This window comes from Vigna radiata, chromosome 1, assembly GCF_000741045.1.
Source record: "Vigna radiata var. radiata cultivar VC1973A chromosome 1, Vradiata_ver6, whole genome shotgun sequence".
In the NCBI taxonomy this organism is placed as follows: domain Eukaryota; kingdom Viridiplantae; phylum Streptophyta; class Magnoliopsida; order Fabales; family Fabaceae; genus Vigna; species Vigna radiata.
In genome coordinates, this window is record NC_028351.1 from 14,328,198 (window position 1) to 14,345,282 (window position 17,085).

General features: G+C 33.3%; 1 protein-coding gene across 1 annotated transcript; it reads right to left on the bottom strand.

The window, feature by feature from the left end:
- Positions 1-1,035: 1,035 nt before the first annotated feature.
- Positions 1,036-14,136, bottom strand: LOC106772619 (phosphoglycerate kinase). Its single transcript, XM_022785355.1, has 13 exons — positions 14,066-14,136; positions 13,612-13,807; positions 11,564-11,828; positions 10,993-11,336; positions 10,591-10,876; positions 10,413-10,480; positions 9,830-10,081; positions 6,213-6,288; positions 5,871-5,947; positions 5,713-5,762; positions 5,390-5,474; positions 2,050-2,148; positions 1,036-1,779 (listed from the first exon to the last, which is right to left on the bottom strand). Exons 2-13 carry the CDS (start codon positions 13,786-13,788, stop codon positions 1,561-1,563), a joined length of 1,998 nt encoding a protein of 665 aa, XP_022641076.1. The 5' UTR covers positions 13,789-13,807; positions 14,066-14,136; the 3' UTR covers positions 1,036-1,560.
- Positions 14,137-17,085: the final 2,949 nt, after the last annotated feature.

The window sequence follows — 17,085 nt, forward strand, 5'->3', positions numbered from 1 at the left end:
CTACATTATTTTATGCTTATATGCCACTGGCAAGTTCCACTAAAAATAAAAAAAGTGCCTCTTGTAAAGCTTTTAACATCACTTTTCACAGTATGTTTTATGTTACTCTCATTACAATATCACAACAATATAAAATAAAAGTTATTTCTGAAGGTAAATATTTTTTATATTTCAAAAGTGTAAAATTAAATTATTGAAATTATTAATTATTTTAAATCTTTTTTGGAATAGGATCTTAATGACCATGATGTCAAGAAGTGTTCTTATTTATGTTATAAGTAAAAAATAGTTTTAAATGGTTAGAAATTAGGTCATTACATCGATATAAGGCAAGCTTAAATGGTAAAGTTGAAAGATTAGATGAGAGAGATTGTAAGTTTAATTTCTTCCACTGACACTTAGAAGTTATAAGATTGATTTAGTAGATTTGAAAGTTAGAATTAGAGAAATTGTGCTCAATTATAAATTATTTACAAGATTAGAAATAAATCATAAAATTTCCAAAAAATTTAAAAACTTATATGCTGATTTGTTAATTTAATAATAATTATTTTAAAACTCATGTCTAAACGATTTTTTTTTTATTGAGAGAATACATAAAAATTAAACAAAATTTCTCCATTTTATATTTTTTTTTCTCATAACCTCTGCCATCTAAAAGCGTTTGTTTTTTGTATTCCCTTCACGAATTTTTATCTTTCAGACCATAAGAACATGTCCCTGCGTGCAAGATCATACCATAATGCCATGAACAGAAAATATGATTTTATAATTTTCGTATAACTTCTTTACAAACATGAACAATGCTAATGTTGGTCCTCTGAACTACAGCTTTGATTTCAGTGCCAATCTTTTTCAAACGAGTCCCTGGGAATACCTTGGAGTTAATGAATCATATGCACATTGTAAATCATATTTTCCACAACATTGGAATCCCTTATGAAAACATTGGACTTTTCTCATCAATAATTTTCAACTGCATTCTCCAAATTGTTAGGAAGGTCATCCCTGAAAAAAGCTGGAAGAATACTTGAGACGAATGAATTAGTTATTAGTTCATGTCAAAGATAAAAGGGTTAAGTTACCAATTTAATATCTGAAATTGTATCTCACTGTCACTAATTCCTGAAAATAAGGAAAACTCAAACTAGTCANTGAATTGTTTAAAGGTTTTATTTAAATTTCCCAAATTAATCTCTCTTTTTATTTTGATCTCAGAACATATTATTATCACTTCAGTCATGGATCTAAGGATCAAAATGACAAAAAAGAGAGTTAACTTTAGGAACTTAAATAAAACTCAAATATTTCAAGTACTTATTTGAGTTTTTCTTAGTTTCAAGAACTAATACAATAACAAGATGAAATTTTAGGANCGAAATTCACTATTTATTCAAGACAAAATTGAAAGGGAAATGTGTAATGCTCCTATTACCTACAAATACATCACAGCCCCGGCATGGAGAAATCATTAGCTGTGTGATAGATTCTGCAAATTATTAGTAACCCTTTGAAGAATTGATGTATCAGCCAGATTTCAGGATTACATCCTTAGCAACTCTAAACTTCCCAAATACCAGATGATTTAGAAAACATCATCCTGTACATCGGGGCCTGACGCTCTAAAACATGTTTTTCCCAATCTGATCTTACTCCAAATGGGTTTTCCTCAAGCCACTCACTTTGTCCATATTCCAAATCAAGCTTACTCTTGCCATACCTCAAAAATTGTTCTTTCATTCTTATTGCAACGGCTTCTACATCAGATTGCAGATAGATCTGGTCAAGGTCAATAGCTTACGTAAGCCTCAGTATTAACAAACTCAAACTTTTCAAACAATTCAAGTAAAGTCACAACTCAGGACAACAAAATGTCAAAAAGGCACAGTAAATATAATACTGATAAAACAAATACTTTTCTAATTTTTTTGTAAGGTCTGACTTCAGATCTGATGAGCAATGTGTTTTTTGGATCAATGGGGAAGACCTGACCATGAACTGCACATTGATTGAGCAAATACTAGTAGAACTCCTTCAAAGTCTAATNACCTTCCCATTGGGTGCTAGAAGATCCACTACTGCTTCAATTAAAGATCTCTGAAGCATCCTCCATCTGTGCTCAGGCTTATTGAAATNGGGGTTTGGACACTGCCGAAAATAAAGACAGAATAGAGATTAAGGCTAAGCAGTTGACGGAGAAAAGAAAAATACAGAAAATGTGATTACCACTAATTTGCTTTAAATTCATAGAACCTCATTTACCATACGGAATAAGTTTGGAGCCCCCTAAAACTTGTCCTTCCAAAAAAATTTAGTTCTTATTGTGATAGCAAATTTTCTCAAATGTTAACCAATCATATAGGAAGGTTGTCACATCAAACAATGAACTTNTTATATTCTGTGAGAAAATATGAACAGGAAAAATTGAAAAATCAGGCCACAAATAATTGCTATTATAATTTTGGCTTTAGCAGTAATATTACTAGAATGATCAGGCTGGCAGATATAACTAAGAGTTATATGTCTCACCAAACAATGGTTCAAAATTAGTCCTGTAGTTATTTTACTGTATGCAAGTCTCAGTCAGTCTAATATGCAGAGAATGATGAAAGCTTCCATNAAACTTCTAGTGATGGTCGTGAAAAAAATGTAGGGAGAAGACTCTACGGATTTGGATTTATCTAAATGAACACTTAAAAATTAGTTAGTAAGGTGAGAACCGAAAAAGCTTCATAAGTTCTATTTAAGTCACATTTCTAGTCAATGTGAGATTAAAATCATCATCCTTGAGCCTAAAATTAAGACAGCTCCAAAAAGATCACAACTAAGGTGGGTTAGNAATGACTGCAACTCAGACAACTTTCCATCACAGAAACTAGTTAGGTTGCAGCAGAGAATTGGCAGCAATGACAACAGCATCAGTACATCCCTACAGTAGCTTGCTGACCACTAAACAATTAGTTGTGCCAAAGNAATTGCTTATTGGTGATAATAGTGTGTATAAATAAAATGCCTCAAGATGAATGATGTCAAAAAANGGTGGTCAACTGATAGAAACCAACTAGTATANAAATTGTATTAAATTACTGTCACAAGATCTGGTCTACAATTTACCAGATTAAACATAACACAAATTGAAATAAAACAACATATTGAATACAGTAAAACTAGGTATAAGATTAATCTTCCTTGTATAGAAAATACACATAGGGTAATGTATTTATAATAATATGAGTGTAGACTAAGTCCAAATACAAATGAATATGTAAAAATAACATAATTAACATGGGGACTATGTTTTCCTAATTAACATAAAATGCCACATATCCAATACTTCCCTTCAAACTTGTGCATATAAATCGTATGTATCAAGCTTGTTACAAAGATAATTAATTCTCAGTTCTCCTAAAGACTTAGTGCAAGTATATGATAACTGATAATTTGAGTTGATGAACTTGGTCTTGATATCTCTAAATACAATCTTCTCCCAAATGAAATAACAATCAATTTCAATATGTTTGATTCTCTCATGAAAAACAAGATTAGAATTGATATGAAAAGTAGCCTGATTCTCACATATAAGTGTCATTTGAGTGATAACTCCAAATTTTAACTCTCCAAACAATTGCTTAAGCCAAACACTAAAACATGTAGGTGTTTGTTGGCACACACATGGCTTGGACTGAACTTTTCATAAACATAACCCCTTTCAAGACTTCTCTTGGAGTTCTGCATCAATGAGCCTCCTAAAGCTTCATCCTTGGAAGGTAGTAGAAAGTTTTACTACAATTCCCTCTCCTTGAGAGTTTTCTATGCTGAACATTGTGGTAAGGTGCTTCAATCCCGATTCCCACATGACTGTGCGATTGTTATTAGATGTTCGAGTTGGCATACTCAACCTACTACCAGTAATGCTCCCTCTCTTGCTCTTGATTCTTCTTATCAACCTGTTGTGGACAATCCACTAAATCAGCCAAACTCTTTGTTGGGTAGAGTTTAAGTTTGCTTTAATTAATTCATTGAGCCCATCCAAAAAAAATGCCCCGCAAGTACTCTGGTTCTGCATTCTTTAATGGACCAGTATAGAGTTCAAACTTCTCTTGATATTCCTCCCCTGAGCTTGTTTTCTTTAGGCTCAACAACAATGCAAAAGGACTTTCAAACATGGTGGGTTGGAAGCAACTAATAACCGCTGCCCTGAAATCCTCCCAAGTTGGTTAGTGCTCTGAAAACTCCCACCATTGATACCAAGTTAGTGCCTTCCCTTCCATGGCCACCATTGTTGCCTGTAATTTCTACTCTCTTATCATCCCTTTTAAGTCAAAATATGGCTCTACTCAGGTTATCTATCCAAATGCATCCTCACCATCAAAAAGCGGTATCGGTAAATTCCCACCACCTATTGATGTTGTATCATCCACACGTAAGGCTCCCTTGTGGGCCACGTATATGAAATGGTTGGCTGCCATCAATGTTCTCTTCCTCTTATCTCGCACATATTTCACACATATGGATGCCTACACTTCGTTTAATTGTTCAGCATTTTTCACTATTGGCTCCCGCATTGTCAACAAGCCTTCCAAACCCTTTACAATGCTTCCACCCTTGAATTCCATGCTGTGTTGTCACCATGGATGGTCTCCAAGAACGTAGAGCTCTGATACCACTTGATAAAAACCAGCTCATACAAAAATTGTATTAAATTACTATCACAAGATTTGGTCTATAATTTACTAGATTACACATAACACAACGGAAAACTGAAGTAGAACAACACTTAGGACAATACACATCTTCCAAGTTACCATGGGCTTGGTCTCTCCCTTTCCAGATTTTCTCTCCAGTCTAATCTGCCTTTTCCCTCCCTTTCTCTATTTTCCTGCTGTTCTCATAACTGCCTAGGCAGTTATGCTTGGCCCTAATAAAATATTCAAAACTGTCAAACTGATTACAGAATTGTCAAAAACTATTACAATAACTGTCCTATTTACTATAGACCGTACAAAATCTTTATTTCTGGTTTCTCCATTTATAGTGCTTACTTAGCAGGGCCAGCATGTGGCAAATTCGTTCATTGGTGCAATGATAGCAATTCATGCGCATCAACACTCAATAGAAGTGTGCACACTGTTGAAATATAATGTATTTTCTAGTAGGCTTTTTAGTGTGGGCTTTTTAGGAGCCTTCTGTTTTTTCTTTTTTTATGTTGATCTACTATCCCTTAAATAGGGTAGTATGTGTATTAGGGTTAAGAAAACAGTAATAATAAAATATTTTCAGTTTCTCTTCCAATTCTAAGTCACACATGGTAGAATCAATAGGAAAGAACAGGCCCACAACGCTCAACGTAATGTAATAATTCAATATATAACAAATTTAATTTATTGACCTGTATTGAGACAAGAACTAATTCTCCTGGGTAAGTAGAAATAATAGAACGGAATGTTGATGTTGCATTGGTAGCAACAAAGTACCTAGAATAGAGAAAACAGGAAACCGAAGCTAAGAAAGTTTAACAAAGGAATTAAATTTCAACCACGAAGGAACTCTAATTAGTCACATGATCGATCATAAGTGCATGTGTGCTTATAATAAGTTCAGAATATTCTTGTGTCATTCCATGGTGTTGAACTAAGATAAACTTTAAATTCATTGAATCCAATAAAAAAGAAGATGCTGCATCAATTCGTACAATGAAAGCAACATAATTACCCATTCTTTATGCCATATTGATGAATAGATTTCTGGCAGCGTAAGACAAGCTGAAAAAGATGTTAACAGGAAGAAAAGAAAATTATTAAGTAAAAGCCTAGTATAGAAAATAGAAAACAAGGTAGAAGAAAGAGAAGAGGACATGACGAGTAGGGAACCTTTTCATTGATCTCCAAACCGAGGAAGTTTAAATCTTGCCTCCTTCTAGCCATTTCAAGAAGGAAAAGCCCATTCCCTGTAAATAAGAGCAAACTATATCAGGGAAAAACCAGTAGCAGAAGTTTTCTATTTAATCTACTGTCTGAGTCCCATGCTCCATCTTCTTCTGTTACAGAATTTGGGAATTTTTTATAAGGATTTTAGGTTAAACTTAACAGAAAAATTTATCTAATGATAATGCATTCACATCAACTTATAGTGCATAAGAACTTTAGGCTATGTTTCTAGTTGCAAAATTTTATAAGCTACAAGCATAATGAACATTAATTTAAAAGAAATACCACTTCCAATATCAACAACCAGAGACTGAGTTGGGTCAGAATAAATGCTGCTCCAGTTGATCTCAAAAGGGTATCCCTGAAACATGAAACTACCATAAGCAGTAATAATATCAATGATGCATAATGTTTAGACACTTTAGGTTGCTTAAAGCAAGATCAGTTTCATCAGCATGATTATACGAAATACTATAAGTTAACTGCATTCATGTTAAAATATCAATATTGACCTCATCTTCCTAATTCCTACTTGTTAGTTACATTCTGTTACGAAACTAGTTATTTAATATAGTTAGGATATTGATAGTTAGTTGGAGATTGATGACTTAAACAGACAGTAGGATGTATGGAGAAAGAGAGGAAGTTGTTCACTTTTGTAGATTGAGCATTAGCTCTTTGTGAAAGGAGAAATGAAATGTTAAGGGAAAGCCCTTGGAGGAGAGAGCGCTCTCCTACTTATTGATCTTTCAGTCTATCAAAAAAATCTATTTTCTTTCTATTTTCAATTCTTGGTATTGGAGAATATTCTCTTCTTTGCTAAGACTTGCTTCTCTGATTCAGCCTTTGCACAACCGTACCCTAAGGGAAGCTTCTATAAATACTCCCTCTGTATTTAATTTTTTGTGAGTTAAAAGTTAAATGAAAAACTCCGATAGAACCACGAAAAGTACAACTGGAAACAAGACTCTGTCTTGTAAATCTTTATTGCTTTATTTTCAATTCTGCACCTACCAATGTAATAGACATAGAAATGGCTTAGAATGTTACAACATATTTTCCCCGGAGGTTGTTTGAGAGAACCTCACTCTCCACAATAATCCTGAACTTTTCCTTCCTTTCCTCCCCAAAAAAACTCCCTACTCACCTCCTAATAAGACTATTTATAATAGTTTGTTACAGTTATGTAATTACAATTGTACTAACTATCTTCCTTTTTCCTTCTTTTGTAAACTTAACAAACCTATTAATATTCCCTCCATCAAGATTCACCTTATCCTCAAGGTGAAATTCTAGAAATTCTTTATGAATGCAGGCAGCAGATTCCCAACAATTCTCAATATCTGAAAGATGTTTCCATTTGATAAGAACTTCTGTCACCTTGAGTGGTCTATCTAGTATCTAGCAGTTGTTCTAGATATACTTCTAGAATATAGTCTTTAGTAAGTGGAGGAGGCATGGGCAGGGTAGATGTGGCTGGCTGCCCTCCCTGACCAGTGATGCTACTTGTTATGTCTGAGGTCTCCCTTTTCCCACTGTTATGATTACTTGCGACAATAGAATTTTCCACATCTCTAGAGAAACTTCTAGTTATTGAATATGGCCTATACACATTATTGCTCCTGTTTCCAATCTATGTTCCCATTTAGTTGTAACTCTAATTTTTTCCTCAACCATCTAAGCTTTCATCATCAATTCAGCAAGATTAGTGGGTTCATATAATTTCACCTCTGCTTTAATGTCTTCTTCCAAGCCATCCAAAAATATACCTATCGAGTAATCTTGTTCAATGCCCTTCAAGAATCTCGCATATTGCTCTATGTAATCTTTGACTGTACAAGTTTGTGTTTATCTAATTAGTCGGTTGAAACCTTCTTATTACTACAACTTTGAAAGCGTCACACGTGGGATTGGGGTTCCATGTTTCCCACCATAAAGAAGCTCTAAATACCAATTGATAGAACCACTATCATGTAAATCATTATTGCTTTATTTCCAATTCGGATACAACACCATTGAGACCTGAACCCAACCACATAAGGGATTGACACCACTTTCTACCCAAAACCTTAACGCATAGGTCGTCATCTTTATATGGTGCTCTAGTTTCTCATTTCTATCCAATGTGGGACTTAGTCTCACACTTAGAATTCTAACACACTCTCCACAATAATCCTGAACTTTTCCTTCCTTTCCTCCCAAAAAAAACACTCCTTACTCACCTCCTAATAAGACTATTTATAATAGTCTGTTACAGTTATGTAATTACAACTGTACTAACTACCTTCTTTTTTCGTTCTTTTTTAAACTGTATCAAACCTACCAAATTCCAATCTCAGTTTAGCTTTTTCTCTTTGAATTTCTCTATGCTGGCATCAATGTGAAGTTGACAAGCACGTGCCTTCATCTACATGTGGAAGTATTCATGGATTTTATTCCATACTTGATATGAGTGAATTGAGTCAATGACTTGAGAGAGAACAGATTTTGACAGCATTCATTGAAGTCAGGTAAGTAACATTTGATCCTGAACTTCCCAGACTTACTATGCAGGAATGAAATTATCATATCAGGATCTTGATCAGTGAGACATCTAGGAGGAATCAATGGGCTAACAGTAAACCTCTGAAGCTTGTGAGACTTTGTGACGATTCAATTTTGATGTTACCAAAAATCATTTTAGTCATTCAGTTTCTCAATGACAGAGCTAGGAAAAGAGTGGGGCATGAAAGGGATGGGATTTGAGGTAGCCTGTTAGGTTCCTAAGTATTGAACCTAACCAAAACTCTCTCAATAGCACAAAGAACAACCAAAGATGAAAGAAAGAACTGTATTATTGCTCAAGAATGGGTATGTACAAAGAATAGACAGGGAGCATAACCCCCCTCACAAGGTTCAGAGAACCTGTCTATACACTGAAGTTCCAAAAGTCCCCCTGACAACATAATAGAGTCTTATTTATAGAATTCCTCTGCACCTAAACCCATTACCCATTATGCCCCTATCCCCCTATGACCTATCATAGCCATAGGAGAAAAGAAAAATCAAGGTCAAGGTTTACCAATGGAATGTGTTTTAATCTATGACTTGGTTCCTATAACACAATCATTCACAATAATGACTATATATATTATCTCTGTTATGAATGGCGCTAGGACTGAGAAGAAAGGGGAACAACCTTTCTAGGTCTATTATAGAAGGAAGGGACTAAACTATAATTAGTTAGAACAGGGTAGTTAGTTAGTTGGTTATGCGGTTCAGAAGTAAGGACCTAATAAGTATGTCCTCAATGGTAATTGGGATTTTTTTAGCTTTTGTTTTCTAGCATCTGTGAATCTGGTCTTTTTAGAGTGCTTTTTTGAGGGTAATTTTGTAATGTTGCTTTGATTGCTGTAACTGTTGTGAAGACATATTATTCCTTTCAGTCATACTATTTGTAATAGAGAAAGTGATATTGTGCTAGGATTTCTGCTTTTGGTTCCTAACAATTCCAACATGCTGTGGAAAAGAATTGTTTTTATTAATTCATCTATCACTTAAATGCATTTAAAAATATGTTGTACACCAAATTTTGTCCAATTTAGTAATAAGTTCATTAAACAACAAAATAATTTGCTTTTAAGGAACATTCATATATATTGGTTTCCTCTCCCCAGTATCTAAAATAAGGCCATGTTTTATTTTGTTAGAAAAAGTTCACAAAAATAATGGTATAAATTACATCATCTCAAGAAACTAGAGTCATCTCCATAGATTCCAGCGGCAAAATCCTAACAATGCAAGTTCAAGAGACATGCAAGGTAGTTTTGATAATTAAAATATTTTGAGCATACATTGAATTATTCTCCTGAAATATTTAGTGGAAGAGAGTGGTATAGAAAATAGTGCTTATCAAGGCATACCCTGTCGACAGCCATAACACCAGGGAGCTTTCTTCCTTTGAGAAATTCCCATACAACAGAAGCATCTTCAATGATATTTATAAAGGACAATGAACTTTTTTCCTGTCTCACTAGTTTGCTTGCCATAGTCCCAACAACTGTTATTTCACAGTTGTTTTGGCCTAGTTTGTCTAGAATTCTTGCCAATTTAGAAGCCCCGTTGGTGTATTCACTTGAATAAACAAATTTCACAGGACCAATCCAAATTATTTTCTGCAATGGATTCAAAGAAAAATGTTATGTAGTTCCTTGTTACATTTCAAAATCAATAGATAATACATTTTCTTAGAATGAAAAACCTGTTATCCATTATCAACACCTAAAGTCATTGCATGATATTGATTACATGCACAAATTCAAACTAAAATTAGCAGAAAAGATTATAGAATCAAATGGCCATTTTAATAAAACATTGCCAGAGAAGAAATGTTAAATCAATCCCAATTCCACAGTTATCTAAGGATTCTTCAATATATATTAAGAAAATAAACCAATTGTAGTTTATGCTTGATGCCTATTTATAAACAAAAAATTATTAATGTACCTTACAAGTTGTAAGTGTATAGTCGATTTCATCCAATGATACAGGTCCTAGGTCCACAGGTACCCAATCTAGATCAAAATCAAATCTGCATTAGTTTTATTTGCTGAACACAAGTAATATCTAAATGAATATCTAAGTAGCACAACACAATCCCCTGTCAATTTGAAGAATAGCACACCATCCAAAATTCCATGAGAAGGAAATAATTGCAGTTGCTTTGGATCACTCTTTTTCTGGCACCAAAAATCTTTTGGATACAGAAGCTTCACGTTTCTATCTTGAGCAAGTCTCACTATATCTAGAGCTTCATTAACTGCTTGACGGTCCACTAAATCACATGGAATTGATACTCCTAATGCGTGCATTATTTGAAATGACATCATGCCCACAAAAACAAACACTTGGCATCTGGAAGCTAAGAACTGAAAAGAAGCTGCTTTATCATAAAGATTACCCCCTCCAATCTGGATTGTAAGAGAAACAAACAGTGAACAAATTTATCAATAAAAGTACTTGAGAGTTTCTTGAATGTAAAAGCTATTGATTATAACAAATAACATTAACCGCAAAAGGGACATACAATTGCTACATATGGCTTTGTGCTGGCTTCTGCAAGATTCTTCAGTTGATCAAGCCTCTCCTCAAAGTGAAAACCAGCTATACAGGCATAGCAGAAACGGGTAACACCAACAGTAGAGGCTAGAACTTTATGACAGTTGGAGAAGGAGTCGTTGACAAAAATATCAACTCCTGATGATAATATTCTAGAAAACTCCAAACTATTAGCAACTTCCTCTTTGAAATTAGAAAGATTCTCAAGAAGATGGATATTCTCTTTCTCATGGGTATTCATCTTTGCTTGCTTCTTAAAATACATGGCATGCAGTGGAACAACTTGTATTTGAAGAACTTCTGATAAGAAATCTACAGCAAGAGATTATCAATCATCCAATATAGAAGCTTCCTTACATAAAAAATGACATTTGTTAATTCCATTGCCCACATAGTTTAAAGTTTCTTTTTAGTAAGTTTGTTCTGTCTTTCCTCCCATTAATAAAACTAGAATTGCTATAAGCAGTTCCATTGATGACAAACTAGTTAAACATGGCAACTAACGACAAGGATTGAACAAAAAGCCTTTAAGAAAGTACCTGTAACTGAATCTGTGTGAAGTTCTGGAATATTCATATTCCAATCACTGACCAAGATGACATTTGCCCCAGCTTTATGCAAATATTTAATTGTGTATATTGCATTAGAATTGGATTCATTCTTCTTGTCGCACTCTTTCTTGACTAATATGTTAGAATCAAATCTGACCATGACAACTTTTCCAAAAAGCTCCTCCCTAGGAAATTCTCTAAGAGTTTGTATATGAGGAATACCATTCAACTCTCCACCATTACTAAAGTAAATCTAACAGTAAAACCATAAAATTTAGGGCCAAAACAAAATAAACAACAAATAATGCTTTTAAAAAAGTATACAATAACCAAGATTGATTTTATGTTAGTAATTTTTTTATTTCATCAAGACAAAAACACAAAACTCATACTACGTTGAATGGAGAAAGTTAAGATCCAAACAATAGAAGCATATTTAGTTCTGCGTTCTTAAAAATTGGCTTTATGGCTAATTCAGCTCAAGGTATGAGGGTAAATATAGTTGATGCAAAACTTCCTACGCACAACCCTCATACTAAGGGGTGGACATCTCAAATGTTACAGGACTAGATATCTATATGTAGTCTAATGAAGGCCTAATAGAAAGTGGCCGGATAGGCCCAAAAATAATCATTAGAATATACTCTAATATCATCTTAAAATTTAGATTTAGGCCTAACTCAAAAGAAAAACTTAGCTTATGAGGTAAGCGTGCGCACACACACATATAAATTATTTTGACCATACCTTTAGTAGATGTGGGAATTCTAACGTACAGTAAAGCCAACAACCATTAAACATAACCTGGGTGACCATGTGATCAGGACATAGGAGGAATTCATTCCTTGTAACTGTTGTTCTTCATAACTAAAGTGAGTTAGAACACAAGATTTGAAAGGCTATGCTTTGTCCGAACTTTATGTTTCTTAAGAAGTGAACTTTAAGCCTAACTCAATCCCACAAAATCGGCTTGAAGGACAAAGTTTGCACCCATATATATACTATAAACTGGCCTTATCTCTAGTCAATGAATGTGACTTCTAACACACTCCTCTCACGTTGAGGTATATACATCTCGAGCGTGGAACTAGACATTAATAGGTGGTCTGATAGAACCGATAGCGGGTGGAATAATATGTCTAACAAACATAAATCTCACTAGGATATGCTTTAACCTATCTCTGTTACCATGTTAAGAAGTGGACTTTACGAAGTGCACCCACATATATACTATAAACTAACCTTATCTCTAGTTGATGTGGGACTTCAAAAAATGTTAAAACCCCAATGTGTTTTTGCGATAGGGTCAAGTTATGTATGTTATGACCTGTATGTTAGGGCTTGTTCTTGTATATTTAGGAGAGTTGGTAAGAGAGAAAATGCATGTGAGTGACAAAAAGAAACTTTAAGTTTCTCAAAAATAAATTTAGAATATAGTGTAGTATGTGATGAGATACCATTCCGGATTTTATTATATATGAATTCTATGGGGATAGGTTTAATCTAACTTTCATAGGTTTTCTACTTGAGTGGGTTTTACTATAGTCTCTCTAATATGTTTTGTATCTTTTATTTTATTTTTAATTATATTTTGGGCATGCTGCAAATGATTGATATAACTTGGGATGCCAACCTAGTAAAACTTACAATTTATATAGAGATATCTTTGCATACCTATGTTCTATAAAAGAAAAGTATGAGCTCATATCATCATCCATAGATATCCAACAACCTCTACTAGAGCACCCAAGAAAAGACATAATAATGACAGTTAGTGCGTGCCTCCAGGATTTTTGCAGTTACTTTCTCTCTTTCTCCCTGACTTTCAACCTCTCTCTCTCTCTCTTTCCCTTCCTACATAGTTATCAGTTACAACATATCATAGCGAAGAAAATACTGGCACTCCTCGAGAAGCATATTTATTGTATTAATGGAGTAAGGCATTTATTATAACAAACTGAATCCTAGAATGCTGAAATATCATCAGATTCAGAAGAAAATATTGTGGCACAAAAAGGACCTGTTAAGTATCTCACCTTATGGTCATTAAGACAACCTTGCAAAGGCAGTGGGGCTCCATTAAACTCAAGAAACTTGGCAAATTTTCCAGTATGAGCATATCTTATTTGTTTAAACAACTTGGGAAAGTCACTGAAATATAATTTGTTGGAGAGAACAGTTCCATGCAGAAGATTTACAAGGTGGCCCATCATCAATTTCCCAAGATTGAAGCTGCAAATTGTAAGAGCAAACGAACGAACAATGAAAATTCCATAACAGAGGAGAGATTAGAATAATAAAAGATGGTGCAATACATCATCCACAAACCCTTACAAGCACTCACATAAAGAACCATCACAGATACACTCGAATAACAGTTGAACTTAACACAACACATTTTGTCAAATTGAACTTAATAAATAAATAAAACTGTTCAAAGTGTGATGAAATTAGAGTGTGACAGTGAAATGAGAAATATTTCAAGTTTACAAGCCAAATGAAAATTTTGTTGAGTTCAGGACAAAATCCAATCTTGCAAAGCTTGCTGTTTGTTTCTTTAGTTATTTCCAACATTGAACTACAGAACGAAGAAGCAAAACTCACCTTAGAACTGCACTGCCCCTTTCCACGGTTGCCGAGACAACAGTGTAATTCGGTGAGACGATAAAACGACATGATACAACATGTCGTTTTGATTTTAATCAAAGCTAATTACGGCCAGTTGAAATAAAACCTCCCTGTTAATTATTAGACAGAAAATTTTAAAAAATCAAAATATTTTTTTCACAACTTAAAATTAGTTTATAAAAGATGAAAATAGTTTAGAGGAATTAAACATTTAGGACAATCTTGAATTTATAAATGGATTTGAGAAAATAGACTTAATATAATTATTTGAATTAAGAAATATATGATATAATTTGATTGAATTTAATATCAAAATTTGTGTATAATATAATTGATATGATAAATTAAAAAAATATTTTAATAAATAAAATTATATGATTATTATTTTATGTTGGAAAAAACAATATAATTAAATTTAAAAATAGTAAAAATTATATTAAAATTAAATTAAATTATTATTTAAAATTACGAAATATTATTATTATTATTATTATTTATTCACTTTTATTTTCAGGTTTTTCGTTTTTTTTTTCCTTTCAACTTCTTTGGTTTCTTGTGCAGTGGCGCCAGTTGGGTTTCTCCCCCATCCTCTGCCATCAAGCACCATTACCTATGTAACGATATTTTCCTTGGAATAATGATATTTTAATAATATTTTAATATTATTTAAATGTTATTTTATATTTGATATATATTGATATTTATATATATTATTATTAATTATAAAATTTTTTAAATCAATTATATAATGATACATAAATAATATTAAAATATTATAAAAAATTATTATCGAATAATCATTTTCTTTATTATACGGTGGTGTGGTAAGGTGACTTTCCTTGCAAGACTGTGTACTTGAGTAAGGATATGAAAAACTCACATTACTGCTTTTACGAACCCTTAAATTATAATCCAACGAGCTTTACATCACACGTACAAATAAGAAATTTTAAGTTCTGAAATTTAATTTCCTCTTCTTTTGAGTGAATTTAATTTAATTATTTAAAGTAATTTTTTTAATATTTTAAATTTTAATTTTCTTTGAAATTTTTTTTTCATCCAAACTATGTATTTATTCCAAAATATTTTAAATTAATCAAATAAATTAACTACTCTTTTAAATCGTCTCATCTAAATATGTTATTAAGGTTAAAAAGATACTTAAAAAAGGTAATAAATTAATCATTAGAAAAATCAATGTTTAAATATTAGTAATATTATTTGAATATAGAAAAAGTTGTAAGGACCACTAAATTCATAGAAAAGAAAGAAGTCAGGTGTATGCAAAGAAAAAGGGTGATATTTATAATCTAAATTTAAAAAAAGAAATAAATAAAACCTTGAACCTTCATGCATATATCTCTTTCTTTCAAACTTTTCTGAACCTTCTTTCTCATCCATCTCTCTACTGAATCTTCTTCTCCTCTCTAAATTTCTCACTCTATTCTACTACTGCTTCTATAGTGGAAGGTGTCTAAGTGTTAGAAGTGCTCTACCTTCACAGAACAGTGGGTATTCTTCCTCTGGTAAGTTATTTTCTTCTTTTGTACCTTAGGGAGTCGTGATCATGCAACAGGGTTCTGCTGCATGTGACCCACTTTGTTTTCTCCCAAATTTTAGTTTCAATCATCTTCTAAAAATATGTCTTCCATCACCAATTGCAATCTGCATGTGATTCTAGCCTTCCTTGAGGTGAAATTGAGTGTTTGAGGGATTTCTATGAGCTAGGTTAGCTGATTAAAAGGTAAAGGGAGTTGGGTCTTTGATTTTCTGTTTGGTAAATTTAGTAATGCATGAGTTAGGTCTGTGTTTCAAAGTATGAAATGTTATATGTATGAAACTGTTTGATATTTCACTACTGTTGGACTGAAATGAGTAATTTTGTATGATAAGGTTAATGATTAGTGTGGATTTAGTGTGTGACTGTGAAATTTGTAATTTTGAATTGGTATGAATAAGAATTGATGCAGATATTGAGTGATTGAATGAAGTGATTTCTGTTAAATAAGTTTTAGATTAGCAGTTGAGTGAATTTGGGTGTTTTGGGTCCTGTTAGAGGAGCTGAGGTAGTCAATTTGAGGACTAGGTATTATAGGTTGTTCTGGTTAGTTTAGATAATTTAGGTAAGTCAATTAGGACCTAATTGGATCCCTCAAATGGTCAAAATCAGACTCAAGGTGATATAATTAAATTTGGGTTCATAGGTTGTGAGATTTTAAGTTTTAAGGTGTAAATCAATGCATAACTAATTTATAACGATGTTAGAAAGGGTTGTAATCAGTTGGACAAGTTTAATTCAACATATAAATTGATTTAGGGGTGTTAGAAGTTTGTCAAAATTATTAGAATTGGTATGGGAGGGTGGAGTTGCTCAATTATGCAGTTTTAGGGTGCTGCAGATCATGTAGAGTCGCCTAGCGCACTCTGTGCGCTCTGCGAGGGGCTTCTGTCAGGAAAAATTCGCACAGCGCACCACAGGGTGTGCGCTCAACGAATTTTTTGCGACAGATTGAGTATTTTTGATGATTTTGACGTTTTGGAAGTTCCGGACGTCTGTTTTGGACGTTTTTTAGGTCATTCTGGGGGGTTTGGACCCTTCCGGAACTGTTGGTGATGGTTTCAAAGCCATTTTCTTTGTCTAAGTATGAGTTACGGGGTTTTGGGTTGTTTAGTGATTCTTCTTGGACTGTTATGATAGGCTAATGTATATTGAATGGTTTTTTTTTATATGGATTTCAATGTGATAACATTATGGTATTCACTTGTGACGTCTTGAGTTACGTTGTAAAGTGAAAATATGGTTGATGGACGTAATTCCATGATCCTCAAGGGAGGTTACATGGTGGTGCCACTGTAATTTGTCGTGATTTACCGTATGAATG